This window comes from Chaetodon auriga, chromosome 6 (assembly GCF_051107435.1).
Source record: "Chaetodon auriga isolate fChaAug3 chromosome 6, fChaAug3.hap1, whole genome shotgun sequence".
NCBI lineage: Eukaryota > Metazoa > Chordata > Actinopteri > Chaetodontiformes > Chaetodontidae > Chaetodon > Chaetodon auriga.
In genome coordinates, this window is record NC_135079.1 from 1362501 (window position 1) to 1383423 (window position 20923).

Consider the following 20923-nt stretch of genomic DNA (forward strand, 5'->3'; position numbering starts at 1 on the left):
GAGAAACGAACGAATCACTTGACGAACGAACTGTCAGCAGGCGGTGCTGCTGACAGTTCAACTGAACTGAGAAACGAACGAATCGCTTGAGGGAGGGACCGCGCGCGCCGACTGCGTCGCGTCACCGACGCATGAATCCGTGGCAAGCTGTTCCTGCCAGAAATACGCCACATTCAGTCACGTTTCAACTTCATTACGGCGTAAAAAAAACGCCATTTTTTCAGATTTTACGCCGTTTTTTACACCGTAATGCGCAAAAGAACGCTGTTTTTTACGCCGTAATGAAGTTGAAACGCGACTGAATGTGGCGTATTTCTGGCAGGAACGGCTTGCCATATAAATCACTCAGTGAACGACACTCTCCTGAACCATTTTCCTCTGAGGGATACACTTTCATGGCGACCGTTGTTCCCCGTTGTTTTAACAGATTTAGTTTCCAGATAAACAAACTTAAAACGTTATACTGGCAGTAATGAGGAGCGACGGAGGGAGATGGGGGTGTGTTGTGTTCAAGTGTACCTCGGAGAAAACTAACTTTTTTTTAAACTCTGCTAAATTTGCCACCGCAACAACAGTACAGTAGGACACAGCATGTAACAAATAGTGTATAAAACCCGCAGTTTGAGAAAACGCATGACTGTCTGATCATCTCATTGCGACAATTTGCGAGGGAACGGTGCATATTCAGTGTGAATCCCTCACTGAATGTACTGTGGGGTATACGTTCAGTGAACGGATCACTCACTGAGCCCAATTTGCCGAGCAGACCAGTTAAATAGCATACCATAGGACAGGACACTTAAAACATCATGATTTATAATATAGTTATATATAGTTTTATATTTACAAATGTGTTTGTCAAAGCAACACAGTCACAACACTCTCGTCTCCCGGTCCTGGAAGTTGTGCACTGAACTGAAACTTGAACCGTTCAGCCGTATATCAGTTCAGGAGTCGCAGGCTCCTCCTGCCAAGCACTGAATGATTCGGTGATTCAGTGAACGAATCTTTTGAACGAATCTTTCTAGTGAACTGATTCTAGTGATTCAGTACGTCTAAAAGAACTGGCGTGCCCATCACTAGTGCAGAGATGTTCTCTCTCCGCTTTGGACGGAGGATGGAGTTAGCATAGCTGCTATTAGCTTCTAATTAGCAGAGCTGAAGGGCCACGGCGTTCGCTATGAATCCTGGGAAATGAAGGCACATTATGACAGGCTGGGACAGCAGCGTGTTCATGTATTTAGGAACACTTGAGGTGACCTTCATCAGTAATGTCGAGGACACAGCTCAGTTTGGTTCGTTCTTTTAGTTTGTCCAGAGTTTCGCTTAAAGACTTTTGAAGGTTTCGTGCCAAGAACGCGTCTTTCAAACGTTTTCCAGCGAAAGTTCCCGCAAAAACGACCGAGCGGCGCGTCGGGAGCTCGCGGACTTCGAGATAAAGAGTATAACAGGATAGAGAATAGAAAGACAAGTATGTATGTGTACATCGTGTACAGATTATAAAGTGCTACTGCCAATATACTTATGAGAAAACTGCCAATGTCATATATTAAAACTGCACTTGAGAAATACTGTCACATAAGAAGAAGACTGAATTGCATGAGTGTCTGAATTGTACTGTCGCCAATATGGATCATAAATACAGTGTTTCTGCACAGTTGAAAAAAAAAATACAGAAAATTCATTAAAGGTGAACACAAATATCAGTAGTGCGAAAAACAGCAGGTTTATGATGCAGAATTGGAGAAGTTGTCCTGTTTATCCTTTGAAGTAAAGACAGATGAGTTTAATTTAATGCGTAATAATAAGTGTGATAATTATGTTCATTCAACTCACCTGTGCACCTGCCACCTGTGTGACTCCATCACTGCTGTTTCACCTGCAGGAGTTCATGAGGTCAGCATCAGGCTGGACCTGGAGACCGTGTTCCAGTTCAGTCACCTGGTCCTCACCTTCAAGGTAAACCCGTAACGTTCGCTCAGTGGCTGAACTCTGGAGCTGCTTTGAATGAAACTCGACTGAGTCCTTGTTCTGTCAATAGTTAGATTTCACTTATTTGGTATTTCTGCCATTTTCTGTGATGTCACTTCCTGCTCGGCAGAGTTTCCGTCCGGCGGCCATGTTGGTGGAGCGTTCGAAGGATTTTGGACGAACTTGGAAAGTTTTTCGTTACTTCGCAGAAGACTGCGCGCTTCATTTCCCCTCAGTGTCCAAACAGCCGGCCAATAGAATCGACGATGTCGTCTGTGACAGCAGGTACTCCGGATCAGAGCCGTCCACCGACGGAGAGGTGAGGCGACACGTTCAACTCAACTTTATTTAAACACCCGAACACACAGACGCCAACACAAAGTAAAACAAGAAGAAGCAAGATTCACAGTGGATGAATAAATGTCAATCAAGATCATCAATAATGTAGTTCAGAGGTGCTCAACCTGAGGGTCGGGACCCCTCGACAGGTCCCAGATAAACACGAGGGGTCGCATGACGACAAGGAGACAAAAAAGCTGCACTCCATTTAAAAACAACGCCATGATTTATGTTCAGTGTCTGAAAAGAAAAAGATTTATTCTTAACATCTTCAGAGATTACAAAGAGCTTCGCAGTGAAGGATAAAATGAACAACGTCGACACGAGGAAATGATTAAAACCACGGCCAGTGATTAAAGGACGGCGTCTTTCACCAGATGTGTTCCTCTGTTGGTCCACCAGGTGGTGCTGAAGGCCTTGGATCCCATCTTTGAAATAGAAAACCCGTACGCACCAAACATCCAAGGTGAGCTGAGACCTACGCCAGAGAATCCTGCTCTCTGATTGGCTGTCAGCTGTGTGTTTAACTCATATAGATCAGAGAGAGATCCCAAGGAGATTTAACCGCAGACAGAAACAGGTGTTCAGAGACAGATTCACCACCAGCCTCCTCCACCTTTCTGACCATGTGCACTATGTTTACTCTGAAATACTGCAGTACTTGTACTTCACAGTGACTCTGTAACAAGCTCTGCTGTTTAGTCAAACACGTGTCAGACGCAGAGAAGAACATCCGAACTAACGCGTCTCCTGACCGTCGTCCTCAGACCTGATCACTCTGACGAACGTGCGTGTGAACTTCACTCGTCTGTTCACGCTGGGCGACACTCTGCTGGCCCGGAGACGCAGGAACCCTCAGGACAAATACTACTACGCTCTGTACAACATGGTGGTCCGAGGCAGCTGCTTCTGTAACGGACACGCCAGCCAGTGCACGCCTGTGGACGGAGGACGGGGGGACGTCTTCACACAGACTGCCATGGTAGGGACCCTGATGTGTTTGTGGTTATTTCGTGACGTGTTGGACGTCTGTTTCACCGTTTATGTCTAAAAACAAGCGAGCGACAGACGACAGACGTGTGCTGAGCTGAGCTTTCAGCTGAGTTTTACAGGTAAAATGTTTTTTGTTCCTCAGGTTCACGGTCGATGCGTCTGTCAGCACAACACGGCCGGAGAGAACTGCGAGCGGTGTCAGGACTTTCACCACGACTCCCCCTGGTGGCCTGGAGGACAAAACACAGCAAACACCTGCAGAAGTAAAAAAGAAATTTGTCTTTATGTCGATACAAAACAGAAACGTCACATTTCATACATTAGAAGAACATGATATATGTAATATTTGCTTTGTTTGGGTTAACTTCTGCATATATTACAACTTTTATTAATATAGATATTAGATATTAAAAGATGCAACATAGTTTTTTATTTCTCAAACCAGGAATGAATCACTCAAAGTCTGCTTTTGTTGATTTTGTGCTTTTATATTTGATGATCATGTTTGTCAGTAATGATCTTCAGCTGTTTTTGTTTGTTGAGTATGAATGAAAAATGTTGTCTGTCCAGTTTAACAGTGGAGGTCAATGGCTTTGGTTGTGTGTATTCTTTATTTTATGTCCTTCGTGTCGTAACTAACACGTCATGTGACCCGATCATGTGACCACTTGATGAGTTTTGAAGTCCTTCAGTCCTGATGAAGACTGCCTGAGTTGAAACACGTCAGTTTATCCGTGATTTGATGAAGAGTTTTAGATTTTTATCATCAGATTCTTTTTGGACTGCTGATCAGAGCCATTGACCTCCGCTGTCAGTGAGCTGGACAGTCACTTTTGTCGACTTCTGACCTTTATCCTCGAGGAGCAGCTGATTCTTCACTGTAACTGTAACTGTCGACCCAACGCTGCCCTCCATGTTTGTTTTTTCCTCATTAGTTTGTTTTTTAAGAAGTTCTTCCTCTTGCTTTTGGTTCGTCATCGTGTCTCTGTGTCTCGTGTCTCTCTCAGGATGTAACTGCCACGGTCACTCGGACTCGTGTCACTTCGACGTCGCTCGTTTCGAGGCGACGGGCGGCGTGAGCGGCGGCGTGTGTGACAACTGCAGGCACAACAGGGCGGGGCCTCAGTGCGAGCGATGTCGACCTTTTCTGTACCAGGATCCTCAGCGAGCCCGGGACGACCCACAGGCCTGCATACGTACGCACGACGACACTCGGCTCACGTCTCTTCTTCTATCATTTGTCCTTGAATTAAGAAAATACAAAAAGTACAAATTCCGAATTAGAAACTGAGTGAGATCTGCACTGTTTTCAAATCTGTGTTATGATCCGAACGGGGTGACTTTTTCCTCTCGTAGTTTGAGTGTTTATTTGTTGGGCAGAGAGCTGTTCTGTCACTCATACGATGTCAGAAGGATGTGTGGTCCTGTGTTCTCACAGGAAGTTCTTAATCCCCCGTTAATGAATCAGGAACTTCAGGTGGAACACTTCTACCTGCCGTCCTCCTCACAGGTGGAGTGGGAGGAGTCGCTCACCTGTCTGTCACACTGTTTGCTGTCGGGTCCATCCAGGACCCCCCTTCCTGTTCCTATAGAGACTCTTGCAAAGTGAAACCACTTCATGATGTGACAGAAGTTCCTTCGGGAGACATTTGTCCATCGCTGTCTCCATCATGTTTTAACCTTTTTAAATCCAGGAAGCACAGCTGCTCCGATGTCTGTGACGCTCACAGTGACGTCATCACTTACATCTCCCCGTTTCAGCATGTGACTGCAACCCGGCCGGCTCTCAGGGCGGCGGCCTGTGCGACTCTCTGAGCGGCCGATGTGTCTGTAAAGACAACGTGGACGGTCAACGCTGCGATCGCTGCAAAGGCGGCTTCTTCGGTCTGAAACAGGACGACCCGTCCGGCTGTCGGGGTGAGACAACACGTTTGTTTGACCTGTTTGAAGCGTTTACAAGCAAACAGAGAAGAAGCTGCATGTTCATGTTTAATGTTAACGTTTCTATGACAAGTATGAGATGAGATGATGTGTGTGTGTGTGTGTGTGTGTGTGTGTGTGTGTGTGTGTGTGTATGTGTTGTGTTTACAGCGTGCAGGTGTCATGCTCTGGGAAGCGTCGGGTCATGTGATCAGCAGACAGGAAGCTGTCAGTGTGACCGTTTGGCCAGAGGACCGTCGTGTGATCGATGTGCGGTGGGTTTCGTCTTAGCGGCCTCTGCTGGTCATTACGGAGAACTACAGACACCTAACAGACGTTAGCTGCATTCACACTTTCATCCATCTGCAGATTCAAACCAACACAACTTTATTTATACAGCTGAGTGACACAGAACCCAGTTCATGATCCTGGTGATCCCGACCTTGTTATGATCCAGATCACCTTCTGATCCAGACCTTTGTCCTGACTTTATCATCATGATTTCATTATTATCATGACCATCATTTGTCGTTAGCCTCATTAAGCTAACCTCGTCATTATCGTGACCTCGTTTATTGATTGGAAAGTCATGTCTGAGTGTGTTCCTGTCTGTGTTCTGTGGTCAGGAAGGTTTCTGGGGTTTGGGAAACTCGATGGTCAGATGTTCACCCTGCGACTGCGATATCGGAGGAGCTCACAGCGCCACGTACGTCAATCTGTCTTTGTACAAGTTCATGAGTGAAATAACAAAGAGGAACTGACGATGAAGGTCGGGTCACCTGACAGGTCTTTATAATACAACACACTCTGTCTCTGTCCCTTCAAGAGGGACATGACAGAGACACGTCAGCTGACCTGGAGTCCTATAAAATAAGTGAACAACATTCATTCACACACTGCATCCATTAAACTCCTCCATCCGCTGTTTGACTTACACTTCTGATTGGATGGAAAAGCCTGAACCACGGCCCAATGACTGATGTCAGTCTGGACAGTCTGATCTTCAGCACTTCCTGGTCAGACTGATTGAGTCCATCAGAAGTGGCTGAAGCGTGACCTCCTTTCTCCTCAGGTGTTCTCCGCAGGACGGACAGTGTCGCTGCTTACCCAATATGGTGGGTCGGCGCTGCTCTGACCCCGCCCCCGGGCACTTCCTGCCTCGGCTGGACTACTTCCTGTACGAGGCGGAGCGTGGCGCTCCGCTGCCTGGAAGAAGCCCTTCTTCTCCTTCTACCTCTCCTCCTTCATCTTCTTCACTGGTGTGTAACACTGATGAGTAAATGTGACGATCAGAGAGGTAGTAACAGTACTGTGAGTGTAGTAAAAATATTTCTGCGTATTTCATGTGTAGTACTTGTGTGTGTTTCAGTTGAACCCGGGTGTGTTAGCAAAGTGCGAGCAGTATTTCAGAGAGCGGGGCTACGACTTCAAGCTCAGTAACGGACGAGTCGTTCTGGTCCGGAGGACTCGACGACACACCCGCCAGAGGAGACAGGGACAGGTGGGACATCTGAGTTGTTTCCTGTTGCACTTTTGTTTTGACCAATGGGGGGTCCCAGTCTGACCTCTCAACCAATCAGATCGTCCTCTTCAGACCGGAGTATCACTGATGTTTGCTTCTGTCCTGCAGCCGAACAGCATCCCTCTGGACCCGGGTCAGGCCCTGCAGATCGTTCCCCGCCAGAGAGCAGCTGGCCAGCCGATCACCTGGACCGGCTTGGGATTCGTCAGAGTGCTGCAGGGGGCGGGACTTAGGTTCACTGTGGACAACCTCCCGTCATCGATGGATTACCAGCTGGTAATTCGCTACGAGCCGGAGGTGAGAATTGACAGACACCTGCTTCTGGTTTTGGATCTGGCTCTGATTCCGGTCCTGGCCCTGGTCCTGTTCCTGGTCTCAGTCCTGATCCCGGTTCCAGTCCTGATTCTGGTCCTGGTTCATGCTGTGAATGAAGGCTAACTGCTAAGCTAAGACCAGACCAGAGCCTTAATTTCAGATGTTAAATGATGAAAATCTGAACTTAGATTTTATTCTTTTTAAACTATAAACTCAGATTATTTCAGCCTGAAAGGGAAAAACATCGTAAACGTAAAAGAATGACACTTCTGACAGAAATAATACGAAATAATAGAACACAGAACTTTAGAAAATAAATTAAATTAGATCATTATGTATGATTGAAAATGATCACATTTAAATCTTCATTTAAAGTCGAAGGTGTTAATAAGATAAAAGTAAACTTTACCTGAATGATGACTTTTATTTTCTCGCTGCATTCATGTAAATAATAATAATCTCTCTTTCTATATTATAACATCCCGGATCTTCCACTGCAGGCTCCATCTGATTGGCTGGCCTCAGTCAGCATCACCGCAGCGTCGCTGGGTAACGGTGGCTGCAACAGCGACCCGACAGGAAGTAGAACTCTGCTTCTTCCCAGAAACTCCAGGTGAGACAACAGAGAACTGTTTACCTGCAACTGCAGCACAACAGTTTCTTGTGGAATGACTGAAGTTAAAGAATTTCCCAAATTGGAATCAACAAAGTAAAAGTCTAAGTCTGAGTTCTGTTTTATCTTATTTTGTAGTCTGACACAGGAAGCAGCTTCTGTTGTGAAGGTTTGTTTAGGATGAGGCACAAAAAGTCCTTAAAACAATGGTGGTCATGGTTTGTCCTATTGTCCTCCTCCAGGACACATTTAATGGCTCAACAGCAACGTGACAGACAACAGTTATCAATCACGACCACCAGAGGTCGCTGATTAGTCATGATTATTGATTATATGTCATGGATGTGATCAGACTATAGGGACACGTCATGTGACACTTCAGTTGGCTTTTCATGTTCTACCTTTTGTCATGTTGTTTCTTGTTGTTTGTTCATTTGTTGCCTTTTTGTTTGTTTGTTTGTTTGTTTGTTTGTTTGTTTGTTTGTCTGCAGAGTGGCTGTTCTGGACTCTCCGGTGTGTCTGAATGCAGGCGGTCGGTACCTCATAGACGTTGTCTTCAACAAAGAGCCCAGCGCTGACGGCTCCTCCAGCTCACACGTCCTGATCGACTCGGTGAGAAGGTCTTCATCTGTCCAATTAAAACCCACTCTGAGTGATTGACAGTCCATTAAACCCCTCAGTGCACATGGAGCTGCAGTCAGAGAGATACTCAGAGTCCATGTTTCCAAACCAAAAACACAACAACAAAAGAGACTCAAACAGAACGCCTGACAAACATCAGATCCTGAGATGAGTTCTAAAAGATGACGTCTTGACGTGTTTGTAGATGGGTCTGATTCCCCGCATCGAGTCCATCCGAGATTTCTACTCCCAGAGGGACCTCGACTCTTTCCGCCGACTTCGCTGCGTTGGATTGGCCGCCGAGCTCAACCCGGGGGAGTCGCTACCGGAATTCTGTGAGAATCTCACGAAGAGTATGTCGGCACGAATCAACAACGGGGCCATTCGTAAGTAGTTCAACGTGAAGCCACAGCACAGCGGTTTGAAGTGGTTCAGCACCAGCCCACAACAGAGCCATTCTTTAAATAAGTCAGCATGTCAACACCAATCCACAGCGCAGCTGTTTGTAAGCAGTTCAACATGAATCCAGAAGTCAGTCAGTCGTTCCACACGCTGAGAAAAGCTTAGTGTCTGGACTGAAGGCAGAACATCATCCTGTCAAAGATCACGTTCATGTATTAATATTTTGGGTCACTTTAAGACTTCGTTCTTCCTGCTTCTTGATGCGTTTCAGCTTGCAGGTGTGACAACGTCGGCTCTCTCGGACCGTACTGCAGTAAACTGGGAGGGGTGTGTGAATGTAAACCCAATGTGATTGGCCGGCGCTGTGACGTCTGTGCACCACTGACATTTGGCTTCGGACCCGACGGCTGCAAACGTGAGGAACTCTCACCGCCCAGTTCTCAAGAAACCTCTGAAATGATGCAGCAAGATAAAGATCATTCTGCTGTTCAGGATAAATCATTGAAAATCATCCCATGATGAATTTTTCTCTGCTGTTTTTTCGCAGCATGTGAGTGCAACCCTCGTGGTTCGGTGTCGGCGCTGTGTGATCAGGTCAGAGGTCAGTGTCCGTGTCGCTCAGAGGTGACCGGTCAACGCTGCGATCGCTGTCAGACGGGATTCTGGGGTTTCCCGCTCTGTCGACCTTGTGAGTGTAACGGACTGTCAGAGGTGTGCGATCAAGCGACCGGAGAGTGTCTGAACTGCAGGGAGCACTCCACCGGACGCAACTGTGACAGGTTAGATATGTAATATATCTACAGATATACAACACTAGACCACACGGTACACACGTCTGTGGTCCAGGTCGTGGTTAGGAGGGTTGAATCAAGGTCAGCTTGTAGAAAGGTTTCGCCTCTCATCGAAGAGCCTTCTTCAGCTGGAGGCCCAGGTATTACAGCTCTGGGAGGGAATGAAAGGATGGCTTTGTAGGTGGGGGATAAGTGGTGGGAGATGAATGTGTACAGATGGACACCTAGAGGAGGAGAGAGGAATGCATCGTGGGAAGTATCCCAGGAGTCTGAGCCTATAGCAGCATAACTGGGTCCTGGTCCAAGGCAAGCCTGAGCCAGCCCTAACTGTAAGCTTAATATTAAATATAGAGAGGGTGTCTCCAGTCTCCAGTCAGATGATGGTTAAGCTGTCATCCCTGATAGACAACATGTCCCACCCCATGCAGACACCAAGCAGCTCCTTCAGCAACAGACAGTAATATAAATACCATACATCAGTACTATGTATAATATTCTACATGTATCACAGTATCCAGTATCTATAAATATGCAACACCAGGAAATATTTCCGTACAGATAAGCAGAGTGCGGTCAGGTGTTCTGGTTCTGATAACACACTCGTGTTGCTGATGCAGGTGTGTGGAGGGTTACTATGGTAACCCTGCCTCCAGACAGCCCTGTCAGCCCTGCCTGTGTCCGGACGCTCAGAACAGCGGACGATTCTTCGCCACTTCCTGCCAACAAGACTCACGATCCCTCGGTCTGATCTGTAACTGCAGGGAGGGGCACACAGGTAGGAGCTGACCTTCCCACCTGTCCATCCACACTCAGTGAGGACACACAGAGCACTGATGTGTGGAGAAGCAGAGGTAGCTGTCAGACAGGTGTGCCAGGGTCACCACTAGAGGGCAGCACAGGGCCAATTTGACCATGAGAGACATACTGTTTACCTGCATCAGCCTTTGCTGCACTGACATTAAGCATGTGAATACAGTGGACATGTCCCAGCAAGACTGAAGCTGAGTGTCTCTCACAGGTCCAAACTGCAACAGGTGTCGTCCTGGTTTCTACGGCAATCTGGCGTTTCCAGGTGTCGGCTGTGCCAGGTGTCCCTGCAACAACAACACCGACCCTAACGACCGCAACGCCTGTGACAGCCTGACGGGAGAGTGTCTGCGCTGCCTCCACAACACGATGGGGCCGCGCTGCCAGGACTGCAAACCGGGCTACTATGGCAACGCCCTGGACCACAGCTGCAAAGGTAGAGACAAAAGTAGAAGACGACTCGAGTTTGGTTTCAGAGCTGATGTCACATAAATGAACCCGGCTTCATCTAGTGGCTCCAGGTCCCACACCAACCCCAGCTCCTCTGCCAGGACAGATCTTCCAGCTGAAGGTCAGCACTGCTGGCTGACGGTGCCTGACTGGGCCCCATAGCTATACACCTGGCCACCAGGTGGGGTCACCGGCCGCCATGTCCTCAGAGAAGTCTCCCTGTTCTCTGCCAGCTCTGTCACAAATCATAAAGGCTTTCAAGGGTCTGAGTCTACCAGGAGCTCCTGGAGTCATAGAACAAGATCCCTCCAATACATTAAGGTGGAGGAGGAGGAAAAAACACTGATGCATGAAACAGCTTCACTAATCTGTTTCTCCATAAGCTTCAACCTTAAACTGATTACCTCCATGTGTATCTGATGTATTGTGTATTTCTCAGAGTGCTCCTGTGACCGGCGGGGCACGAGGGTGACTCAGTGTCCTCTGGGGAGTCCCTGTTTCTGTGATTCAAGGACTGGACAGTGTCCCTGCAGGACGGGGGTGGTGGGCACCCTCTGTGACGAGTGTCAGGACGGATACTGGAACCTGGGCGGAGCGTCAGGATGTCAACCCTGCAGCTGTGACTCTGCTAACTCCTTCTCCAACATCTGCAACAAGGCAAGACCAGCACCAGACACAGACACTCAGGACCGGACGCTTTAACGCTCAGTGTGTTTACGTCACACTGCAGAACAGAATCACGTGGAGAGCACTGAACGTCTCAGTGCTCATATTAAAGTGGCCTAATGTGTCAGTTTAAGGGATAAAACAACAGAATTTGATCCTCCATGGGACGGAAAATAAAGTTTATGTATATTGTGCTTTTCCAAATCAGATGTCAAAAGATCAATCAATCAATCAATCAAACTTTATTTGTATAGCACCTTTCATACATAAAAATGCAACACAAGGTGCTTGACAAAGGATAAAAACAGGATAATAGAAAATAGAACACAACCACACAGACACACACAAATACATACACCCACCCATAATAGTGCAAAATAGTATGCAACCACACAACCCCACATACACACACACACACACACACACACACACAAACACACACCCACCCTAACGTAGCTGTCGGTATGATAACATGGCAGGGCACTGAGGAATCAAGAGAGGAAAAAACCAGCCATGGGGAGCTCATCCACACTGCAAGGGGTCGCAGCCCACAGGGAGCGCCGCCGTAACAGAGACCCCTGACCCAGATAGACTGGGATGGACTCCGCACACAGGGCAGAGCCCCCCAGTCCTCCGGGCCCAAGGAGTCCCCACGACGACGCCCCAGCGGGCAGGCCAGACACACCTCCCAGCGTGGAGGCCCCCCATGAGGAGACACTGGAGCTAAAACGTAAAAGACAATGGAATAAAAAGACCTGAAACCTAAGAGACAATAGAATACGAGACCTAAGACCTAAAATAAAATCGAATAAAACGATCGAAAGGCTAAAGACAATAGGCTAGGATAAAACAGGTCTGAATTAAAAGAGTAAAAAAAAAAAAAAATCAATTAAAAGCCAAACTAAAAAGGTGAGTCTTGAGCCTCCTTTTAAAAACACCAACGGTCTCTGCGGTCCTGATGCCCTCCGGCAGGCTGTTCCAAAGCCTCGGACCATAATGGCTGAATGCCGCCTCCCCGTGGGTTTTGGTCCGAACCTTTGGAACAATTAAGAGGCCAGTGCCAGCGGACCTCAGGTCCCGCGAGGGCCGGTATGGTAAAAGCAGTTCAGACAAATAAGATGGCCCAAGACCGTTAAGACACTTAAAAACTAATAAAAGCACCTTAAAATCGATCCTGAAACACACGGGGAGCCAATGCAGCGATTCTAGAACTGGTGTAACGTGCTCCCGCCCTCTGGTCCTCGTCAGCACACGTGCGGCCGAGTTCTGGAGCAATTGCAAGTTATAGATAGTCTTTTTGGGAAGACCAGACAGCAGGGCATTACAATAATCTAGACGGCAAGAGATAAAAGCATGCATCAGTACCTCCGTGTTAGCCTGAGAGAGAAACGGGCGGACTCTGGCTATATTTTTAAGGTGGTAAAAACCTATCTTTGTTACGTTTTTAATATGAGGAATAAAACTAAGCTCAGAGTCGAAAATGACGCCCAGGTTCTTAACGGATTGTGAGGGTGTAAAACCTTGTAGTTTTGGTAAAAGTGTCTCTCTCTTGCCTTCAGGACCAATAACTAAAACCTCTGTTTTATCCTGGTTGAGCTGTAGGAAGTTCTCTGCCATCCATGACTTGATGTCTAAAATACAATTTAAAAGGTCATCAGGAGACACGGCAATGTAAAGCTATTACTAAAGATATTTTCTTTCAAGTAAAGACATAAAATAGAGACATGATGTAAAACTGAGTTCAGTTCAGTAATTATTACTCACAGTCGATGAATGATTTCTGTGGTGATGCATTCAGGTGACGGGACAGTGTCCGTGTCGTCCTGAGTTTGGAGGAAGACAGTGTGACGAATGTGGAGAAAATCACTTTGGGAATCCAGACCTGCAGTGTATCTGTGAGTCAAACACCGACACTCCTCTCGCCTCGTCATGTGACGCAGCTCGCGGTTGTTTTTATCTGAACTCGTCACGTCTCGTTCTCAGCTTGCGACTGTAACATGGAGGGAACCCAGCGTCCGTCGTGTGACCCTGAAACCGGCGAGTGTAACTGTCGGGTCGGTGTCACCGGTATTTTCTGTGACGAGTGCGCCCCTGGGTACGACTCGGCGTTCCCGGCCTGTAAGCAGTGCCACGCCTGCACTGCCCTGTGGTCCGAAAACGTCACCGATGTGCACAAAGCTTCCCAGAGGATGAAGACCTTCATCCCTAACTACGGCGAAAACCTGCGGCCCAAAGATCGCCACCGGCAACGGATGCTGGAAATGCATTCCAAGATGAACAGCCTCTCCAACCTGACGGACCTGTCCACGCCGAAGGTGGAGAAGGCAGAGAAGCTGTGTACCATGATCAAGTAAGTTCTACAATGATTCACTTCAAATTCAAAGTTTTAAAAGTAGTTTTGCAGCCTCACAGCGACATCAGCAGCCACAGAGGAGCACCGTCAGAGTTCATCAAACACTTTCAACTGTCAACAAACATTTTCACGTTTTCTGCCTCACAGGAAACTTAAAGACGCCATCGACCCAAACAAGATCGTGATCGACCCGTCTTCTCTCCTCAACACCCAAATGGACAACATCGGCACGGACTTCAAGAAGCTGCTGGACAACCTGAAGGACAAACTCATCAAGGATCCCAACAAAGGACAAAAATTTCAGCCAGGTGCAGAGAAGTTCTGATGTTTTAAGTTACTTCAGAGAGAAAGCAGACCTCTTCGCTTTATTGGGTTATTTGATTTAAATTCATCGCCGTTAATCCAGAGCTGGGTTGCGATGGCAGCGGGCTCAGTCAGGTAGTCCAGACCTCCTTCTAACCACTCCTCCAGGAGGATCCTGTGGTGTCCACGGGTCCGATGGGATGTTGTGTTCTGCGCTTACCCCGAGTCTACCAATTGAACACACCTGGAAACCCTGTAAAGGGAGGCGTCCAGGCATCCTGATCAGATCCTGAACCACCTCGGCTGACTCCTTTCATCATGCATATCTGAGCTCCCTTTTGTTAAAATTATTATCAAAACCTCCCTTTTAATAACTGTGTCGCTTCTTCTTCTTTGGTGTATTTGTTGTAGAGCTGCTGGATGAGATCAAAAAGCTTCATAAAGCCTTCATGTCGGATGAGAAAAAGGTGATAAACGCCAGCAAAGCCGTGGGGGACTCCATGGACACCAGACAGGAAGTCAAACGCAAACTGAGCCAGTGCGGCAAAGGAGACCTGGGACCGCTGGAGAAGAAGGTCAAAGAGCTCAGCATGGTCAACCTCAACCAAAAGGTGAGCATTAACCAGAACTGTCACATGACCACAAATGAAACACAGATAGTCACATGACTCACACATCAGCCAATCAGAAATGTGAAGTATTTAAATGATCAGTCGGCTCCATGCTGTTTCATCCATAAATACAGAAGTCATACATTTCAGTCCGTAGATAATCCTGAAGTGATTCATGGTCATTGGTGATCCGTCGGGTGAATGAGCCTCTTCATGTGCTGTGTGTGGTCTGATGCAGATCTGTGGAGGACCAGGTCTGGAGAACTGTTCAGGATGTGGTGGAGCTCTGTGCATTCTGGCTTCGGGGAAGAGGAAATGTGGAGGTCCGAACTGTGGCGGAGTCGCTCCTCGCAGTCAGAACGCTTCAGAGACAGCAGAGAAGACGAAGAAGCAACTGGACGCGCTGCTGTCCAGACTGCAGGAGTCCAAGAAGAAGGTCTGGTTGTAGCATCACTGTGCACACATGAGCAGACTGATGCTGCAGAAGCACACACTGACACACTTCACGGCTTCGCTGCTAAATCAATGTTGTTGCTCTTTGTTCCGCCTCAGATCAATGATTCCAAACAGGCCGCTCAGGACACCAAGGACAAGGCCAAAAAGCTGCAGGATCGGATCAACAACAACAAGACCGCCTTCGAGAGGGAGAAGAATAAAACCAAGGAGCTCATCCGGCGAGTCAAAGACTACCTGAGGGGTCAGTGCTCACCTGGAGGCCTCGGGTTCAGCCGTGTGGTTGGTTTATACATGCAGAGGTTCTCACGACGAGTCGTTTGTACCTGTTTGGCTTTCAGACATGAAAAAAAAAAAGCAGAGCTCTAAGTCAGACATTTCTGAGCTTCACGTTTGATCGATATTTACAGTGTAAACATGAAGTTTCAGAAGCAGCAGCCAGAGACATTAGCCTTTAACAACAACCCTCATACGACTGATTATTTAACACGTTTCCTCCTCAACAGATGAGACGGTTCCTCCGGAGGACATCGAGAAAATGGCCCGAGCCGTTCTGGCCATCCAGCTGCCGCGATCGCCCGATCAGATCCGATCAATGATCAATGACATCAAGAAACTGCTGTCCAACGTCACCAAGTTCAAGGGCGACCTGAAGAAGCTGGAGGAACACGCCAAGACCGCCCAGGACCTTCTGAAGAAAGCTCGGGAACTCAAGTCAGTGTCTGAAACCGTGAAGCAACCGTGAGCTCTGTGAAAACACAGAAATTAGAACTCAGCACCTGAAACCACAGCCGAAATACAAAACTTTAAGTAAAGAACAAAATGTAAAACACTGAAAGGAAACAAAGTCTGAAACTATAACGAAAACACTGAATTTGAACCAAACGCTAAACTTGAAATGCATGATGAGGAAATAAAGTAAAACACCAAAGTTTAAATAAAACCTGAAGCCTGAAATCAAAACTACCAAAACTTCAAATTTTACATAAAACACATTTTGAATAAAATCACAAAGTTTGACCAAACATGAGATTAAGCGTTTAACTCGCTCTCAGAATAAAGCTGATGAAGCTGTAGGTTGGTCTGTCGTTCCAGGTCAAACAACAGCTGGACTGAGTTCAGTGAAAAACAGTCAACCCAGAAACAAAGCGCCGACGCTCCGTCCGCTTCACGTTCTCTGCAGGATGATCAGTGGCTGATCAGCGATTGGCTTAGTGACCACACTTCTTTGATATCCAATCACAATCCTTGAATCTTGTTTCATCTGTTGTGTTCACAGGGAGCGGACAAAAAACATCAACATGACCGAGATCAGCAAAGACATTTACAAAGCGGAGAAAGCTCAGGACAAAGCCAACAACGACCTGGAAAAATCCAGCCGAGACCGAGACGTGATCAAAGGCCGAGTCCGAGATGTAAAGATCTTCAAGTCCGCTGACCTGAGCTCAGTTCTGTCTGCTGTCGACGCGCTGAAACGTGTTTTTCTGTCACGTTTCAGATCAAAAACAAACTGAACGGCAGTGAGACGAAGCTGATGAGCCGACGACCCAAAGACCTGAAGGACCAGATCGAAGCCCTGAAGAAAAAAACAGAACAGAACAGACAGATGGCGAGGGCTGCCCGAGACGCCGCCGACAAGGCGGTGACCACGGCTGACACCAAGAAGGTGAGACCACTGACGCCGACAGACAAGACCACTGACACGGAAACAAACCTTTGAGTGTTGTAAAGTGTTTGCAGTCAGTCGTGGTTTCGCTGCTCTCACCTGGCAGGTAGCTGCCGTCCTGTTGCTGGAGTAACCACAGACACCTGTCAGCCAATCGAAGCCTGTTTCTGATGTGCTGTCACGGTTTTTTCACCGTCTGTCTCTTGTAACAGGACATGGACGAGGTGATGAAGCTGTTTGAGCTTTTAAAGCAGAAGAATAAGACTCTGACGGCTCAGGGTGAAGCTGGAGAACGACTGAAGAAGATCAAGGAGCAGGCGGAGAAGACGAAGAAACAGGTGGAGGACAAACTCAAGCTGATACAAGGTAGCTGGACCGCTTTACTCCTGCTGTGTGTTTCCCTTCAAACATCAACCTGGAGCAGACACGGCGTCTGTAGTACTCTGTGCAGTAGTGCAGTATGTAAAGTATGCGTGTGTGTGTGTTTTCTGTGCTGTCAGATATGGAGCAGAAGATCCGTCAGCTGATCAAGAGGAAAGAGGACAAAGTGTCTGAGGTCTCCAAACTGCTGGAGACGGTGGATTCACTCCGAAAGGAGATCTCCAAACGAGCCGAAGGATACGTCAGCTGCACCACCTAAATACTGCTGAGTACCACATACTGAGATACAGGTCCTCCTAAATACTCCAAATACTACATACGGAAATACAGGTCTGCATAAATGCTACTGAGTACTACATACTGAGACACTGGTCCTCATAAATACTGCTAATACATTCTGAGACAGATGTCCTCATAAACCTGTACTTTCCAGACTTTTAGACGTGTGGACATTTTAAGGATCTTTTTTTTTAATGTATATTTGTTTTATTGATATCAAATCCCGTAAAACGCTTGAAACTGTCAGTGAGTTGACTCCGGGGTTCCGCAGGGATCTCGTTTAGGACCCTTGATGTTCCTGATTAACGTCGAGAACCTGCTTAATGTCTTAACTGATGTCTGATATTTGCTTTTCAGAGACTCTGTATCATGTTTAATGTCACAGGAAGCTCGCCGTCAGTCTGAGTGGAATGAATCCTGTTTAGATTAGATTCAGCTTTACTGTCATCGTCAGAGCGCCGCGGAGACGACCAGGCGCAGTTCAGCCTTCACGTGAACGCTTTGGTGTATTATTACTGCGGTGCAGAGTAAAGCTTCGTGTTTGTGTGTCTCTGAACGAGCTGCCTGCTGTGAACATTCACACTCTTTCTGTCTGTCTGATCATTTAAGACGCCAATAAAATGATGCTTCATGACACAAACACAGTTCAAACATGAACTTTATTTAAACCATCACCGAAAAAGCTTTTTTCATTCATGTCCCATTAATGCGTCTCGCTCGACGTCCTCTCTGTCCTGTAGTTCTGCGTTTTCTCGTCTCGTCTCTGCTGCCGTCGCCTCACGAGGTTTCTGTCCGTTAAAAGACGTTTTTCATGCGTCCGTCACGATTGATGGGAACTGTCGGCGTCAATAAAGTTTTTTGATAAAATAACACGTCTGAGCCACGATCGCAGACCTTCTGCTTGAACTTAAAGGCACCAGTCAGCTGGTGTTTCTTATATCCAGTGAAGATGCTTTTAATTATGGGATGTTTGGGATGTTTCAGCTGTAATATGAACCAGTTCAAACCACAGTTCATTCGTAACAGACGGCGCTCTGTACGAGCTGCAGCCAGCAGAGGACGTGAACGACCACGTCTGGACGCCAACATCAATAAACAGCATGTGGTCACCTGATCTGATGCTCTGACATAAACTCACCTGAAAACAGCACAAAGACAGAAAATTTACTGTGTGTGTTTGTGTGTGTGTGTGTGTGTGTGTGTGTGTGTGTGTGTGTCTGTGTGTGTGTGTGTGTGTGTGTGTTCATGGTGATGAAGGATCATGTCACGGAGCAGCAGTGAGGCTCACTGATGTGTTTTTAATATTTGTGTTCGGCTGAAAGCTTCAAACACGTCTCTCATCTCGGCACCGCTGACAGGTAAGGTCAGGTAAATGTGCTGTGATGCATCTGTGACCACATCCTGGTGATGTCACACTGTCCTGGACTACACCTGTGCATCACACACTGCAGGTGCAGCCAGAGAGGAGGGTGAAGTCACTGTTTAAAAATCAGCTCTGAGTTTCACATCAGCATGAAAATATTGAAGTTTCGGGGCCCCGCAGGTATCTCACCTGGAGGAGTGCGAACCTGAGTCCTGACGGCAGGGCGCGGGTTCAATGCCAGCCCGGCCCCTTCCAACTGTCACTCAAAATGAAGCAGAAAAAAATCTTATGTGAATAAAAAAATCATTAATTTCAGCTTATAAGTACATAAATGTGTGTGTGTGTGTGTGTGTGTGTGTGTGTGTGTGCGCCCATATTTTTTCCTTTACTCTGTAGTAGTACTTGTGAGGATCAGAGTTTGGACTACAAACTGCCTCAGTGTGTGTGTGTGTGTGTGTGTGTGTGTGTGTGTGTGTGTGTCTGTCTCGCGCTGTTTCCATTCAGTTGTTAATGTTTGTCTTCACACAGATGAGCTGATCTCTGATTGGCTCAAAGTTCGGCTCTGCAGGCCCCCACACGTACACAGTCATTACCCACAATGCACCGGTGCACTCAGTCATGAATAAGCCTTCAGATGTTCAGGTGGGGGGTCGGATTCCCAAACACACACACACACACACACACACACACACACACACCTCCTCCTTTGTTGTTGCAGGTGAGGTTTAACTGTGGGGGAGGAGTGTGTGTGTATTTGGGATGGGGGGGGGGGGGTCAGGAATGTCCTTTGTCTGCAGAGCCTGGGGGGAGACATTCTTCAGCACACAAAGAAAAAACGATTAAACTGAAGATCAACAAGATAAAAACTGTTCAGACTGTTCAAAGTGTTCATCTTCAGACTGAGCTCTGACTCCTTCACACTGAATGTGATCAAACACTTTCACGTGGTTCAACATGCGGTAACATCTGGCCACAAGTATGTGGACAGCTGGATGGGCCTCCTCTTTGTTTGAGCTCCTCTCAGGCTTTAAACGACACTTTTCCAAAGGAGGTTCTGAACTGACTTTGACATGAACTCAGAAACTGAAGGGAGGACAGACAAAGACACCTGGTCCGTTCCATTCAAAGGACAGCCAACATGGACAGAAGTGTGTGGACAGCCTGACACTGTTTGACATGGCTCGTTCTTCTTTTTGTTTTCTGTCGGTGGTGTTTTGTATTCATTCATTCATTCATTCATTCAGTCATTCATTCATTCATTTGTTTGTTTGTTCATTAATTCAAACCAGGAAACAGACTGAGCCCGTGCAGGAGGTGTCCGCATACTTTTGGCCATGTAGCGGCGACTTAAGGAGCAAATCAGAGTCAGACAGGAAGTCAGGTGAGACTGTTTTCAGAATAAAAGCATCAGACTGAAGGTGGAGTTCAGGGAGAAACGAGTGAAAATATGTTTTTTTCACGCTTTGAAGGTTTTTGTTCTATTTTTCACTGAGTTCATCTCAGTCTGTTTTCATTTCGTCTTCGTTTGGTTTTATTTCAGCCTTTAAAAGACTTTTTAACATTTGTTGTTGACAGTTTATTAATATATTGCTAAAATTGCTTTAATTTGTCTTTCGCAGTTTTTTGTTCATTTCCGTTCATTTATATCACAAATTGTCTGTGAAGCACAAAGCATATCCACATCTCTCATTTATTCAGTTTAAAGTGTCTCAAAAACAAAACGAGGCTTTGTTTTTGTAAAGGAGAATGTATGTGACGATATGAGAAAGTTGAAAGATGACTTTTCATGAAAACTACATGAAGAAAAAAATGACATCACAACATAATATACACAATGTTTAAGATAAGATAAGATAAGATAAGATGTTAATGTTCCAGGTGCTCTTTAACATTTCTGTTTGTTGCTGCACAGAATGAATAAAGGTTTCTTCCCGGCGGATGACAGTATTATTTTGAAAGTCCTACCGGAAGTGCCGTCCTGAAGTGTAGGTGCCGGTGGACTGAGGAGGCGGGGACAGAGGCGGTCTCGGGAGCTCAGGGGGTCTCAGAGCCCCTACTGGTTTTCAAGAGGTTCAGACGGTGTGAGGGGAGTCCGGAACCTGGA

The 20923-nt window shown here is 46.9% G+C and overlaps 1 protein-coding gene across 1 annotated transcript in view; it reads left to right on the plus strand.

Moving 5' to 3' along the window:
• Window positions 1-18064, plus strand: part of lamb4 (laminin, beta 4) — a 22678-nt gene extending 4614 nt beyond the window's left edge. Inside the window, exons 5-35 of the mRNA XM_076734038.1 lie at window positions 1886-1959; window positions 2102-2290; window positions 2713-2776; window positions 3078-3292; window positions 3446-3566; window positions 4311-4499; window positions 5065-5220; window positions 5395-5498; window positions 5850-5929; window positions 6296-6482; window positions 6593-6724; window positions 6854-7042; window positions 7561-7673; window positions 8165-8285; window positions 8500-8680; window positions 8968-9111; window positions 9244-9475; window positions 10105-10262; window positions 10506-10730; window positions 11184-11401; window positions 13209-13305; window positions 13394-13760; window positions 13911-14071; window positions 14478-14677; window positions 14916-15113; window positions 15230-15374; window positions 15637-15844; window positions 16410-16545; window positions 16629-16796; window positions 17009-17162; window positions 17297-18064. Of these exons, the coding sequence (XP_076590153.1) occupies window positions 1886-1959; window positions 2102-2290; window positions 2713-2776; window positions 3078-3292; window positions 3446-3566; window positions 4311-4499; window positions 5065-5220; window positions 5395-5498; window positions 5850-5929; window positions 6296-6482; window positions 6593-6724; window positions 6854-7042; window positions 7561-7673; window positions 8165-8285; window positions 8500-8680; window positions 8968-9111; window positions 9244-9475; window positions 10105-10262; window positions 10506-10730; window positions 11184-11401; window positions 13209-13305; window positions 13394-13760; window positions 13911-14071; window positions 14478-14677; window positions 14916-15113; window positions 15230-15374; window positions 15637-15844; window positions 16410-16545; window positions 16629-16796; window positions 17009-17162; window positions 17297-17436 (5066 nt within the window). The 3' untranslated portion in view covers window positions 17437-18064. The remainder of the gene's footprint in view (window positions 1-1885; window positions 1960-2101; window positions 2291-2712; window positions 2777-3077; window positions 3293-3445; window positions 3567-4310; window positions 4500-5064; window positions 5221-5394; window positions 5499-5849; window positions 5930-6295; window positions 6483-6592; window positions 6725-6853; window positions 7043-7560; window positions 7674-8164; window positions 8286-8499; window positions 8681-8967; window positions 9112-9243; window positions 9476-10104; window positions 10263-10505; window positions 10731-11183; window positions 11402-13208; window positions 13306-13393; window positions 13761-13910; window positions 14072-14477; window positions 14678-14915; window positions 15114-15229; window positions 15375-15636; window positions 15845-16409; window positions 16546-16628; window positions 16797-17008; window positions 17163-17296) is intronic.
• The last annotated feature ends 2859 nt before the right edge of the window (window positions 18065-20923 follow it).